Source organism: Salminus brasiliensis, chromosome 6 (genome assembly GCF_030463535.1).
Source record: "Salminus brasiliensis chromosome 6, fSalBra1.hap2, whole genome shotgun sequence".
NCBI lineage: Eukaryota > Metazoa > Chordata > Actinopteri > Characiformes > Bryconidae > Salminus > Salminus brasiliensis.
Window position 1 is genome coordinate 5,265,956 of NC_132883.1, and position 15,298 is coordinate 5,281,253.

The window sequence follows — 15,298 nt, forward strand, 5'->3', positions numbered from 1 at the left end:
CATGTTTACAAATGTCCCTCTCATGATTTATCTGATTATTCTGATTATTCCCACATTGAATTAGACCTAAACAGAAGGAACTGTCATTTTTGTTCTCTGCGCAACAAAGGAGATGAATGAGGAGCTCCTCTTCGTTCTATCTGGTTGATAGACATCTAGTCACAAACTCCTCATGTGTGTCTCTGTGTGTGTGTGTGTGTGTGTGTGTGTGTGTGTGTGTGTGTGTGTGTGTACGTGTTTGGGGAGAGATGCCATTGTTGTCTGCTGAATGTCATGGATCTGTGATCAAGGTTGCCAGATGTTGTTGAAGAGAGCTTTGGCTTTATTGTTCCAGATGACGGGCCCTATTCTAAAGGGAGTAAAGAGTCTGCAGTGAGTGACAGCAGTGTGGGCTCAAAGAGACGCAGCATTGCAGGTATGACACACAGCCACCGTCAGCCCGTTTTTTAAGGACAATATTTTATACTTCTGTGAAAGACTCACGACTCACGTAGACGTAAACGTAACGATAAAGGAACTGATTGATCTGATTAATTAATGTGATAGAACTGCAGAGATACAGCCAGCATCAGTTAGTATAGAAACTGAAGCTCGTTCAAGCAGCAGAGATAAATGAAATTAGAAAAGCTAGTTTAGGTAAATTAGTTATTCCATATGAGCTGCATGGTGCTGCTCTATGGCAATAAGGGCCTTTTTTTGCCTAATTACTTATTAATACTCATTAATTTATTTATTTTGATAAATTTTACTTTACTTTTTTTTTTATAAATTTTACTTTTTACTTTTACTTTCCATCGCTGCAGTGCCCAGGGAGCAGGTGAGGGTGAAGGGCCTTGTTTAATTGTCAGCAACAACGGCAGCTTGCCAAACCTGTGTATCAAACCCTCATCCACTAAATATCCCTCCAAATATATATATATATATATATATATATATATATATATATATATATATATATATATATATGGCTATTTGAATTATTTATGCAATTTTAATGTAAAAATCTGTACTGATTATCTTACCAAGAGTGACTCCAGTGATATAAGCAGTATGACTAGGTTTGATCAACTCTAGGTCAGGCCAAGTCTAGATGCCACAGATGGATCTATTTGGGCTTCTTTTGGCCCAATACAGAAATGCTGTACAAACACAAGGCTCAATACACGAGGCCCAAAATCAAGGTTTCATACCAAAATACCATGCCAAACCATAAATATGGCTGCTACTGACTGCTACTGACCCGTTCCTTTGCTATATCCTAGCTTTATTTGGTTTGCTAGCTAGTAACTTTATTAGCACGTGTCATAAGGTTTAGTGCTGTGGGCGGAGCATGGAGAGAGCTATTTTTTCTCTAGACACATTTTGGAAGTAGGTCTTGATAGTCTGTTAAAGCAGCATTATGCTACACTTGGTATTTTTGCTCCTGGGCTCCCCCTGCAGTTGTGAAATGTAATTGACTTTTACAGCACTGCAGTTAATACAAATCATGTTTTGAGCGCCCCCACCATGGACAGCTATACACGTGCATTTGCTGACAAGATGAGGGATCCAGAAGCAGCATCTGAAGGTAGAGAAGCATATGGACTGAGGGGGAGAGTAATACTAGAGGATTTTACACTAATATGACTCTAGTTACGCAGTTCTGGGTAGGGGTCTGGAGTTCCACACCATCTCAGATAGCAGTCAGAAGGACGTAGTTTAAGTCATGATAATTAAATGGTTCTTTTTTTAAGCCCATTTCTACCCGATTTAGGTGAGCCAAAAAACACCCCCTCGGTAGGACTCCCCCCTCACACCACCTCCCTTTTTCAAACTGCTGTTAATACAGCATGTTAATACAGCATCCATCTACCTACCCGGAGAGAACATAGCCAATTGTGCTCTCTCAGCCTCCAGCCACTCATGACAAAGCAGCATGGCTTGGGATTCGAACTTGCGACCGCCGTAGGGGTAGTGCATTAGACCGCAGAGCCACACCCTCCTAAAAATAAAGATGCTACAAAGGGTTTGAAGGTTTTTGGGTTTCATAAAGAACCCTGGTTGTAAAAGACTCAATAGCTCAACAACATCACAACAAAAACCAATAAAAAGTATTTTTAATTTACTTTCATTTTGGACCCAAACCCCTTCATATATTCTCCAGTGAGATGATCACTCTTTAATAATAACTCATGGCAGCACGCAGGCATGCATTTCAATGATGTTTGCTAAGAGCTGTGTTGATGTAACACACTGTATTCATGTGTATCATGTGAGTCGTGTAAATTTGAACACCAGTTCCTCAGTGCAGATTCCCCCCTGGCTCCTAAAACTGCATTTTTACTCTCACGTAATCGGCCCTTGGCCCCTGTTTTTGAATTCGTAAGTATTAACAGTTTACAGACAGTTGATCTTACAGCGTCTTACAGTTCATCACTTGGATTTGAGCGTATTTGTGGGTGGATTGGTTCCTACCTCGACGCTACTTTTTTTCCAGCTGTGGCACCTGCCCTCAGAGTTCAAGCAAATGAAATGTGTTTAAGCAACTAGAAAATTCTGTAAGTCTGTGAAAGTGTTCCAGTGTAAGACCACCTGCTTCAGCTCAGCACAGAACATCTGTTTAGAGAGTCTCTTTAGTTAAGAGCCTTAAAGGATCAGGCTCCAGGTTGACTTCTGAGTACTGCGTATGAGTACTGCATATGCTTATTCATGCTGCCTGTGAATATCAGTATGCACACTAATATGTGTGTATGTATGTTTATACATAACCCTAAGAGTATGATTTATATATTTACATATATATATATATATATATATATATATATATATATAAATGTATTTATTTATTTATTGGTGTGCATACTGATATTCACAGGCAGCATGAATATATATATATATATATATATATATATATATATATATATATATATGTACAATAGTAATATATTATGTATAATGTTGTTTAACGTTTGTGTGGATGTGCGTGTAGATGAGCACCGCGGACTGACGACTGTGGAGCTGATAAAGAGAGAGGGATGCAGTCTCGGCCTCACCATCTCCGGTGGCTCCGACAAAGAAGGCAAGCCCAGAGTGTCAAACTTAAGACCGGGAGGACTTGCAGCCAGGTAAGATAAAAAAAAAAAAAACACACACACACACACACTTAAATAAGGACAAATAAATATGTCTCATATGTATTACAGTGGAATTCCAAAGTTTGGGCGCCCTTGGTCATTGGACAAATGTTACATTTGTTATTGTAAAATGGTGTCATTTAGCATCCTTACCTTTCTTTACAAATTTACACACACACACAGACACACACACTTAAAATATATTATAATCTTATACTCTTAGAAACAGAGAGAGTATAATATTTCCAGTATATGTGTGTAGTAGCATATGTATGCGGCTTTGGGCTATATATTATGTGTGTGTGTGTGTTTGTGTATATCCTCAGGATCAGTGCTGTTGCATCACATCAACCCTGAGAGTGTGATTTGGCTTGACTACACAAGCTAAAGTACACACACACACACATACAAACACACACACACACGCACACACACACATGCACACACACAAACACACACACATACATACACAGGATTCATTTGGACATTGAGAAGAATTAAAACCGAGTAGTGAAGCTTTGGGCAGCAGGAAGACATAAAAGGAGTAGTGGGGGAGTGTGAGAGTGTGTGTATGTGTGTGTGTGTGTGTGTGTGTGTTTCCATTCTCTTCTCAGGTTATAGAACAGAAAGCGATAAGACCATGTGATCCTCCTTTTGCTGAGCTTTTCAACAAACAGTACAAACACTGAAAAACCCATTGGTTTTAGGTGTGTCTTAAGAATGAGTGTGTGAGTGTGTGTGTGTGTGTGTGCCTTTCAAGTCCAGTCCTGGGGACCCACTGCCCCGCATAGTGCCCTCATCTGATCCAGCTTATCATCTAAATAATCAAACCCTTCCTTACCTGGATTAGGTATGCTGGGTGTGCAGAGGACACCTGATGCTGTGCGGGACAGGGGTCCTCAGGACTGGCCTTGAAACCCCCTGCTTTAAAAGAAGAGCTGCATGTATGTGTTATGGAGATAAGCTAAGCGTAACTGATGCACTTATGAGGGAAATAGGTCATTTTGCTGCCCATCTATGCCCAGTCTGGCAGCAGCAGAGCAGCACTGTCTGGGGCAGTCCGGGGTTGAGTGCCTTGCCCAAAAGGGGCAACCAGTTATAACCTGATAGTGCTGGGATTTGAACCCACGACCCTCTGATTGATGGCTTACCTCTCTTACACACACTGTATGTCCAAATGTTTGTGGACACCACTTCTAATGAATGTTTTCAGCTACTTTAAGTTGCATCCATTGCTGACACAGCTGTGCAAATTCACACACACACACACACACACACCGATTGTCTAGTCCCTGTAGAGATGTATTGCCAGTAGAACAGGGTTCTCTGGAGCAGATAAACATGAATATAAAAGGCTCTTTAACTCAAAGTAAGCAATGAGATGCACTATTTGGACAAAAGTATTGGGACACCTGCTCATTCATTGTTTCTTCCTACATCCCACAAGTGTACTAAAACAGAGTTTATTCAGCTTTTATAGAGTAACTGGGGAAAGATTTCTACTCTATTTTGAACATTGCTGTTAGGATTTGATTGCATTTAACAACAAGTGCGTTAGTGAGGTCAGGATGTTGGATGATCACCATCCCACCGCATCTCAAATGTATTGGATAGAGCTCCATCCTTCATTCCAGAGAACACAGTTCTTCCACTGCTCCACAGCTCAACGGTGAGAGGCTTTACACCTGATCCAGAGAGTCCTATTCTATTGGCAATACTTCTTCACAGGGACTAGATGAGCTGTGTGTGTGCATTTGCACATTTGTGGCAGCAATGGGTGCAACTTAAAGTAGCTGAATGCATTCATTAGAAGGTGTGTCCACAAACATTTGGACATATAGTGTAAATACATACATATATTGTCTTGCTTACGCAGAAACCTTGTATCTCCAAAAATGCCACTTTACAGGAGAAGGAAAAAAACATATATACATTTGAGGTAAAAATGGCCTGTTGTGTCATCCTGTGTACACAGTCCTAATGCCTCATCCAACAGGTGTGTGTGTGGGTGTGTGTGTATCCAGCTGTCAGTAATCAATCTTGCTTACTCTAACACATGGTGCTGATATTCCTGGGCAGAAGGTTCTTCAGCACACTTCACATTTAATGTGGTTCAGGTTTAAAAAGCTGTCAGTGCGGCTCGGCCTCCAGAGGTTGACACACGACACACTCTGCCTACAGAAGCTGACACATGACACACTCTGTAGAGACTGAAATTCATTGCTGGCTTATTTCCACATTCTTCATGTTGAAAGGAAGGAATACAGTTCTTTATGTTTGTGTTGAACAGCAGTTCATCTTGTTACCACATGTATATATATGTTTTTGGTATCACTTTACTTAGATGGTCCATTGTAGATGCATCTTAGCTGCTCACCTGACATTCAACTACTTAAATACAACTGAAGTCTAAGTTTAATGTATATCATTGTCTATTGAATGTAACCATACACCTAACCTTAACCTTAGGGTGAGGATCTAGGCTTGATTCAAGGGTATGGGTAAGGCTGGGGTTTATTTTTGGGGTTGATTCAAGGGTAAGAGTAGGGTTAAGGTTAGGATGTAATGATAAGGGTAAGGTTAGGGTAAGGATTTAGGGTTGATTCAAGGGTAAGGTTAGGGTTAAGAATAGGATTTAATGTTAAGGGTAAGGTTAGGGTTAGGGTAAGAATTTAGGGTTGATTCAAGGGTAAGGTTAGGATCAGGGTGAGGATTTAGGGTTGATTCAAGGGTAAGGTTAGGGTTAAGAATAGGATTTAATGTTAAGGGTAAGGTTAGGGTTAGGGTAAGGATTTAGGGTTGATTCAAGGGTAAGGTTAGAGTAAGGGTGAGGATTTAGGGTTGATTTAAGGGTAAGGTTAGGGTTAGGGTGAGGAGTTGGGGTTGATTCAATGGTATGGGTAAGGTTAGGGTGCGGATTTAGGGTTGATTCAAGGGTATGAGTAAGGTTAGGGTTATGATTTAGGGTTGATTCAAGGGTATGGGTAAGGTTAGGGTTAGAGCGAGGATTTGGGGTTGATTCAAGGGTAAGGTTAGGGTTAGGGTGAGGAATTAGGTTGGTTCAATGGTGTAGTTAGGGTAAGGGTGAGAATTTAGGATTTATTCAAGGGTATGAGTAAGGTTACGGTTATAATTTAGGGTTGATTCAAGGGTATGGGTAAGGTTAGGGTGAGGAATTAGGGTTGATTCAAGGGTAAGGGTAAGGTTAGGATTAGGGTTAAGGTTAGGATTCAATGTTAAGAGTAAGGCTAGAGTTAAGGTTAGGATTTAGGGTTGGTTTTAGGGTTTAGAAAAGCTGGTCATCCAGTTGAAAACATACCTAATGCTGGTAAGCTAGCTGGTTAACTAGATCTTGGACAGCATATTGTATTTTCCTTTGATTCTGGTCATGCTGGTCATACTGGTCGTCCAGCTTGGTGATGCTCGTGATGTTGCTCAACCAGCTTGGTCTTGCTGGTCATGCTGATCAACCAGCTGGGTCATGCTTGGTCAGCCTGGTGGTCTAGCTTGGCACCTGTTTAGGCTGTTTTGTTAGCTGGGTGGTCTTCTCTTGACCTCCACAGTACCCCTAAACTGCCTTTAAAGCAATAGAACACAAGAGGATGTGTGTTATCGTGAAAAAACAGCACAGCTGTGATGAAGCAGACATGAGCCGAAGGCAGGAACATAGGTTTCTTTGTGGAGCTTGTGTCTTATGTGCAGTAAAAGCTGCTTGTATTTGTGTGTGTGTGTGTGTGTGTGTGTGCTGAATGATGGACTTGCGGCAAAAGCATTTAGACTGTTGTTGTTTTTGCTAAATTACGTCTTTATGCAGAGTAATGTGTGTTTGAGTGCGGTATGGTGGTGCTAACAGGCAAACGCTCAGTGCTGGGCGACAGCCGCTAGAGAGAAGGGCCTAAATTAGCTTCCACGCAAGCTTATCATGAGTCATCTTTGGTCACATCACACACACACACACACGCACACACACATGCAAAACCACATTGCTGTGCAGATGCACCTTAAAGGGCTTTCCGAATGTGTGGTTTACTGACGCGACTGTTGATTTGCCATTCCATTACAAGTCACATGACCACCACCATGTCTCATGTCTTCTGCTGTTTCTGGAGCAGCTTTCAGTTCCTGTCGAACTTCTTTCCCATTTTTCTTTGTAGAAGGCGTCTGCTTCTGAGATGTTCCTGGAAATACCACAGACGTTTTATATAAAACATAATAATTGCATTAGTATGGACAAAGCCAAGAACGGACCAGCCCCTCCGTACTTAATGGCAATGGTCAAAAGCCGATCCGCACCAAGAGCCCTTCCAGCTTCAAGTACGGCTCGGCTCGACCCACCATCCTTTAAGATCCACGGAAGACAAGCGTCCAGATTTTTTACTGTCCTGCACCAAAGTGGTGGAACGAACTTCCCCTGGGTGTCCGAACAGCAGAGTCCAACGCTCGCTGTCCTCAAACCCAGACTGAAGACCCTCCTCTTCTGAGAGTACTTGGGCGAATAGTAGAGTGGTCTCCTTACTTGACTTGTGTTTATTAGAGTCTAAGCTTAGAGATATTCTTAGAAGTCTATTCAAACTAGCTGAGGTTTTTCTTGGGTAAATAGCAAAGCACTTTTGTAAGTCGCTCTGGATAAGAGCGTCTGCTAAATGCCTTAAATGTAAATGTATGGTCTGAATCTGTGCGGTTTGAATCCAGGAGTGACCAGCTGAACATGGGGGACTACATCAAGTCAGTGAACGGCATCAATCTCTCCAAACTGCGGCATGACGAGATCATCAGTATGCTGAAGAACATCGGAGAGAGAGTGGTGCTAGAGGTGGAGTACGAACTGCCTCCTTTCGGTATGAACACTACACACACCTGCACTAGGAAACACAGTGACTGTTGGCTTAAAGAGCTTATATCATGGGGCCATATATGGAAATGAGCTGTGTTCCCTAATGTCACAAGAACCAATTTATTTACATATTCAGCCTACCACAGTTAAGCTCCGCCCATTTTGCATTCTACATCTACAGTTCTCGGGACTGTTTCAGCCTTGAGTGCTTCAGCCTTTTCAGCCTAAAGGGCATCCAATCAGAACAGAGCATGTTTCACTTTCAGGTGCAAAGAGTGTGTCTTCTGTGATTGGATTTTCTCAGACAATAAGAAAAAAAAAAACTTACAAATAATAATTACTGTGGATTTTGGATTTATTCAGAATCAACTAAATATAAATAATCAGAAAATATAAATATCAAAATCAGATCTCATCTGGTGATGCTGGGGACACATTTTAATGACAAGTGCAACCAGAATCTGGTCAGTATATCCAGATACTTGTATCCGGATACAAAACACATGTTAATGCCAGGTGTAAACAGGCCCAAAGACATTCCCATGGTACCTTTCTACAGATAAACACTGTTCAAACGCTAGAATCTAACACTATACTGGGGCCCCTTCTGCTCCCCTATCAAAGGATATGTAAGACAATTTAGCTGTAAGACCATTTAACACACATTTAACTTGTATCACAACAAAACCACCCCAATAAATCCTCACTTCAGCACAACTGCTATATTGTCTAATGCATTTAGAAATCCTACCAATCTTACAATCTACAAATACACAGCATACACAGTCTCTTGTCACTTCGAGACTTGACTACTGCAACTCTCTTCTGGCTGGTCTTCCTCTGCGCACCATCAGGCCCCTGCAACTTATCCAGAATGCAGCGGCACGGGTCGTCTTCAACGTTCCTAACTTCAGCCATGTCACTCCACTGCTGCGTTCTCTCTTCACTGGCTTCCTGTAGCTGCTGCCCAGGTCATCAGATTTAAAACCCTAACGCTGGCCTACAAAGCCTAGAACGGACCAGCCAGCCTTTCCGTACTTGATGGCGATGGTCAAAAGCCGATCTGCACCAAGAGCCCTTCGAGCTTCAAGTATGGCTCGGCTCGACCTGCCATCCCTTAAGATCCACGGAAGACAAGCGTCCAGGCTTTCTTCTGTCCTGCACCAAAGTGGTGGAACCAATTCCCCTGAGTGTCCGAACGGCAGAGTCCAACACTCGCTGTCCTCAAACCCAGACTGAAGACCCTCCTCTTCAGAGAGTACTTGTGTGAATAGTAGAGTGGTCTCCTTACTGACTTGTGTTTAGTAGAGTCTAAGATTAGAGGATCTTTGAATTATGAATCTATTCTAACTAGCTGAGGTTTTTCTTAAGTAAATAGCAAAGTACTTTTGTAAGTCTGCTAAATGCCGTAGATGTAAATGTAAATACACATTGCTGGTGGTGAGTGAGATCAAGTATGAAAACTTTTGAGCAGAAACTCATGTCAGTTCCTGTTTATCTTCATAGAAATAAGCAAAAGGGCGAGCCTTGCCATAAGCCGTCCTTATAGATCGTCAGAGCCGGATTGTGCAGCTCTGGATTGAGCGGAAGAGCAGTTTCAGCATCTTGCTCAATATTGGCGTCACTGACTGTCTCCTACTGCATGTCACATGGCTTCTGGAGGTGCACACGGGCCATCAAATTCAGACAGCTCAGTGAAATGCCATTACATCACAGCTATTGCTCCAGCTGATTTTAGGTTCAACCTTGTATTTTTGCCCACAGCCCGTCACCATGTATCACTACACTGGTTGCTCTAGTGTTGCATTGCAGAAAGAATCAATGTTGATAGCATTCAGCCTGTTTCCTTTTCCCTTTGGACTCCCAAGGATACTCAGATATGAAAATGATTGAGGGTGTATACAGTCAACAGGGAGCTGTGCTGTAAGCGAACTGAGTTGTGTACAGTCTCTCTCTCTCTCTTTCTCTCTCTCTCTCTCTCTCTCTCTCTTTCTCTCGGTCAGCTCCCAGCAATCCGAGCAGCATGATCTCCAAGACCATTGAGGTGTGTCTGGAGAAAGAGGGCAACAGTTTTGGCTTTGTACTCCGAGGTAAGGCCCCATCTGTAGTACAAAGACCTTGTAGCTCAGTTTTGCTGTTTTCAAAGCTACTTCTGCTGTAAAGTTGCCTTTTTGGAGACGCAAGGATCATTCATTTTATATATACATACAGCTCCTGAAAAAATAAGAGACTATTAGAGAATTTATTTGCAGAAATGACAACTGCTCAAAACAATACTGCTCTATTAATGCAAAGAAATGATTATAATAATTATAATGCAAAGAAGTTATTATTGAAATTTAAACACAGTACTAATATCTGAACTTTAGAGATATTTTACTTGAACAGCTTTAATGTCTCGGCCGGCTCTCCACTAGTCTTTCACATTGCTGTTGGGAAATTTAAAAAGTTGTGGTCTCTTAAGATATGCTCTCTTAATATATATATGTATGCAGTATATGGGCAGTAGTGGTTCATCTCTGTAGTGTGGAGTTCAGCAGAGTGATAGTTAAAAAAATAAGTAAATATTATATGGTCACCTTAGTTAAATAGTGACTCAATCAGAAATATATATCATTGCTCTGATGAAAGCATGTATCTCCAAAATGGGGACTTTACAGGAGAAGGCAGAAATTACCTTGACTTTGAGTTTGTTCCAAAACTTTAGAGCATTTCTATTGGTCCATTCATCCAGAATCATTTACACAGTGTACAGAAGCAGCTATAGGGTTCAAACCATGGAGAAAACATAAAACAGAAGATTGAAAATTGAGATACAGGTGTACATGTTTATACAGTAATATACAGCTTGAGTAAAAAATGTCAGCTCCAACCATTGTTATGATAATGTCATTTGTAATTTGACATCTGTATTACATTAGAAAGGATTGTATTTTTCAAGTATTTTCATTTATTGTCTCTAAGTTTTGCATTCCAGTGTCTGTTTGTGTGTGTGTGTGTGTGTGTGTGTGTGTGTGTGTGTGTGTGTGTGTGTTTTTCAGGGGGGTTTCATGAGGACTGGCATAAGGCTCGTCCTCTGGTAGTGACCTACGTCAGGCCCGGCGGCCCTGCAGACAGGTGAGACCATAATGAGTCAGTGAGTGTGTTTGTGTGTGTGTGTGTGAGTGTGTGCACATTACAAGTCTGCACTGTCCAGAGTGAGATGTTTTTCCCCATTATTCACTGGGGCAGTGTGCCTGGAAAATTTGGAGCTATTCTGACCATGAGCGTGCACTATCGAGTGTGTGATGCTCGTGGAGTGTGTTTGTGTGGTGATGGAAACGCACTTGGTCCATAGTTTGCTCGCATACACCATGTTAAAATGCTGTGGGTGTGATATTGTAAGTGTTTAATGTGTATGATTGGGTAGTCTGGTTGTGTGTGTGTGTATGTATGTGTGTGTGTGTGTGTATGTAGTGCGTTTAGGCCTGAGAGCTGGTTGCTGAGGCATTTGTGCTAACTGAAGCGTAATCTGATGGCATTATAATGAGTGAGAAGAGCAGAAAACAGCCTGCAGCATGAATGCACACACACACACACACTGTAGCACTAAAGGAATAGATCACACACACCCACAAACACTCACACACTCCGAACCAAACAAAGATCTCTCCTTCAAACAGACGTACACACACTCTTAAGTGCTGGTGAGGCTACCTGTCCCCATCGGCTAATGGAATATCCTCTATTACCATAATCACAAGCACTTCCAGAACCGTCCCACTGCGTGCAAAGCACACGAGTGCATGCAAGGCAGCGCCTTACTTTGCAACAGAGGTGAATAGAGTAGCCCTAACCCCTACTTGAAGCACCAATTTCATAGGAAAATCCACATTAGTATGAGCTCATACTCAAATTTCATGATGGTCAAACCCCAGACTATACAGCCAGGTCCATATATATTTGGACGTTGACAAAAGTATTGTTATTTTAGCTGCGTACTTAAATACTGATGTTGAATACAAAAGAAGGTATGTACATTCAAATCGGACGAACAGGTTTGCAATCATACAAACAAAGTATTGGGACACTTGCTCAAGAGCTTAACCTTCTAGTGAGGTCAGGATTTTGGATGTTCACCACCCCCACCTCATGCCCAACTCCCAGACTCATCCCAAAAGTATTGATTAGAGCACCAACCACCATTCCAGAGAGTTTTTCCACTGCTCCACAGCTCAGTGCCCTCATAGCCCTATAGCCCACGGCTGGCATTAGACACAGAACCAAAAGGTTCATCAGGTTTATCTGCTCAAGAAAGTCCTATTTTAGTGGCAGTACGTTTCTACAGGGACTAGACAAGCTGTGTGTGTGTATGTATGTGTGTGTGCATATCTGTGTCAGCAGTGGGTGCAACTTAAAGCAACTGAATGCATTTATCAGAAGGGGTGTCCACAAACATTTGGACATGTTGTGTATGTACTTCTGGAAACTGATTATCCAACATCCTGACTTCACTGGCATTCTTTTTTGTATCCTTGATTTCGGAAGAAACAATGGATGAGCAGGTGTCCAAATACTTTTGTCCATACAGTGTAGAGCTGCTAAAATATCACTTGTTATTATGAATTTTAAGTTTCTGTAATGCTCTGTCTGCTTTCTTCCACCTACACTGCTTCTCCGCTCCAGGAATCAAACCCCCTTTCAATCTCTCTTTCTCTCTCTCTCTCTCTCTCTCTCTCTCTCTCGCTCTTGCTCTCGCTCCTAAGTGCATATATGGTTATATACTGTATATGTAAATGTAATGTAAATATATACATAACCATACATTACCAGGTCATAACACTACCTCCACCAGGTTTGACAGATGAGTTGGTATGCTTTGAATCATGATTATCTTTTTTTCTTTCTCACTCTCTCTCTCTACCTCCCAACTCTATGTCTCTCTCCCAGAGAGGGCACTCTGCGTGCAGGTGATCGAGTGCTGAGTGTGAATGGAGTGGCTCTGAACCGACAGAAACATGCGGACGCTCTGACGCTGCTCATGCAGAGCACCCAGGAAACGTTCTTCCTTATCGAGTATGACATCACAGTCATGGGTGAGCGCACACACACACACACACAAGGCACATTTTTTTATTAGGGGGATCATTAGGGGTATCACCAAATGATTCTGATTCGTTTTGCTGGTTGCTGGTTCAGTCCCCAGGACCAGCACTCAAGGCTGGAGCAGATAAACATGAACCTTTTGGCACTGTGCCTAATGCCAGACATGGGCTAGAGGGGTATAAAGACCCCAAGCATTGAGCTGTTGAGCAGTGGAAGAACTGTGTTCTCTGGAATGATGGTGGTGCTCCATCCAATACTTTTGAGTGATTATCCAACATCCTGACAACACTTATGCTTTGGTCACTGAATGCAATCAACTCTTCACAGCAATTTACTCCTGCCAAAGCAGAATAAACCCTTTTTAATAACCTTGATCTCAGAAAAACAGTAAATGACCAGGTGTCCCAATACTTTTGTCCATATATTGTAACTCAGACCTAATTGCTCCCTGATGTGCTTGCCCACTGCTCCGTGTTTTCTCACTAGTGTGAGTGCTCCCATCTCCCCAAACACACATGGTCCCTGCAACAGCTCTGCTAAATGCAGACTAGGTGTGAGGAAATGCGTGTGTGTGGTACTCCAGGGGGTGGCAGCAGTGGAACCCTTTTGGTGATTTTTACAGATCTATCAAAGATTTTCCACCAGAACTTTTAACCAGGCAGAGAATGTGTTTAAGCATCTAAGGGGTTCTTTGACTTTCCGTGGGTCTGTAAAGAAGGTGAACAGTGTACAGCAAGCTTTTGCATTTTTGTATGTGCATCAATTTGATTGTGCGTATATGTGTGTGTGTGTGTGTGTGTGTGTGTGTGTGTATGTGTGTGTGTGTGTGGCAGACTCAGTGCAACAGTCCACAGGTCCTCTGCAGGTAGAGATTGTGCGGTCAGGCGGCTCTGTACTGGGACTGAGCCTCACCACCTCCCTCTACAGGAACAAACATGTCATTACAATCCAGAAAATTAAACCTGCCAGCGTTGCAGACAGGTGAGAACAGCATGCAAGCGCAGATACACACACACACACATGCACACACACACTTACACATACAAAGAAGTATACAGACAAATGAATGCAGACAGATATACAGATATACAGACAGACAGACAGACAGATAAATAGATAGATAGATAGATAGATAGATAGATAGATACACAGACAGACAGACAGACAGACAGACAGATAGATAGATAGATAGATAGATAGATAGATAGATATTTAGATCATTTTACACTGATATAGTGATTTACACAATCCAAATATCTGTTATATAGCTCTGCTGGAAGTATTTTCTGATATGATGCTTTTAAGCTGAGCTACGTTTCTTCTGATCAAAAAGATCAGTAATGTTTACATTTCTCATCCAAATTTATCATTTTTATATTCAAGGGATTTTGATCTGTGTGGAGATCCAAAAATGTTTTGACTCCAGTTATTTCAGATCACTCAATAATGTCATGCGGCCCTTAATAAACATGTGGTCTTCATATGTTTACATGATATGAAAAAAAATAGTAATAATATAGTACAGAATTAATAGTGTGGAATTTAAGTGTAATACAGTATAAAGTGAGATGTGTTAGTAGCACAACAATATACAGTATAGTACAGCATATTATTATTAGCCTATACATACAGTAAGATGTAGTCTAATCAATAATATAATAAAAGAATAATAAGATTAACAATAGTAAATAGTATATGCAGTCTAAATATTAGCATAATATAGTAAATATATAGTGGGTACTGATAGTATAATAATAATATTATTGTTATGTCAAAATGGCCAAATACAACCAAAAACAGCTGTTCAGTTGTTCAGGTAATTTCCTGAGATCTGGTTTGGACTGTGTGAGATTTGCACGGCCTCGAGCTGCACACGAATCAGAGACCTTTTTTTCACTACAATCTTGAGAAATATGAGAAATATGATATGATATAAGTTGCTTGGACCAGTATGGCGGCAATGTTGACGCATGATCCAGCGGTCAGTGCAGCATCTAGGTATATCTAGATCAGTGCAGCATCTAGGCATAACATCACTAACCCTGTGGCGCTCTTAAATACACATGGGTGAAGGAGCTTATTTGGTCGAATACTAGATAGAACTGAACAAGAGGTGCTAGAGACACACGGCCATTTTTAAATACCGTCCTCATTTTGAGATCCCGTCACCATGTTTAAATACCGCACTATATGGTATCACCGCTAAATTTTGGTGGTATCACCACCAAATTCTTTAAATTTTTTACTACAAATTCTGAAAATATTA

General features: G+C 41.5%; 1 protein-coding gene across 3 annotated transcripts in view; it reads left to right on the top strand.

Annotated features, from left to right (window-relative positions):
• Positions 1 to 15,298, top strand: part of grip2a (glutamate receptor interacting protein 2a) — a 53,914-nt gene that overhangs the window by 12,820 nt on the left and 25,796 nt on the right. For all 3 annotated transcript variants that reach the window (XM_072681424.1, XM_072681426.1, XM_072681425.1), the window contains exons 2-8: positions 335 to 415; positions 2,969 to 3,104; positions 7,806 to 7,951; positions 9,951 to 10,037; positions 10,989 to 11,064; positions 12,877 to 13,022; positions 13,866 to 14,013. In XM_072681424.1, the coding sequence (XP_072537525.1) occupies positions 335 to 415; positions 2,969 to 3,104; positions 7,806 to 7,951; positions 9,951 to 10,037; positions 10,989 to 11,064; positions 12,877 to 13,022; positions 13,866 to 14,013 (820 nt within the window). The remainder of the gene's footprint in view (positions 1 to 334; positions 416 to 2,968; positions 3,105 to 7,805; positions 7,952 to 9,950; positions 10,038 to 10,988; positions 11,065 to 12,876; positions 13,023 to 13,865; positions 14,014 to 15,298) is intronic.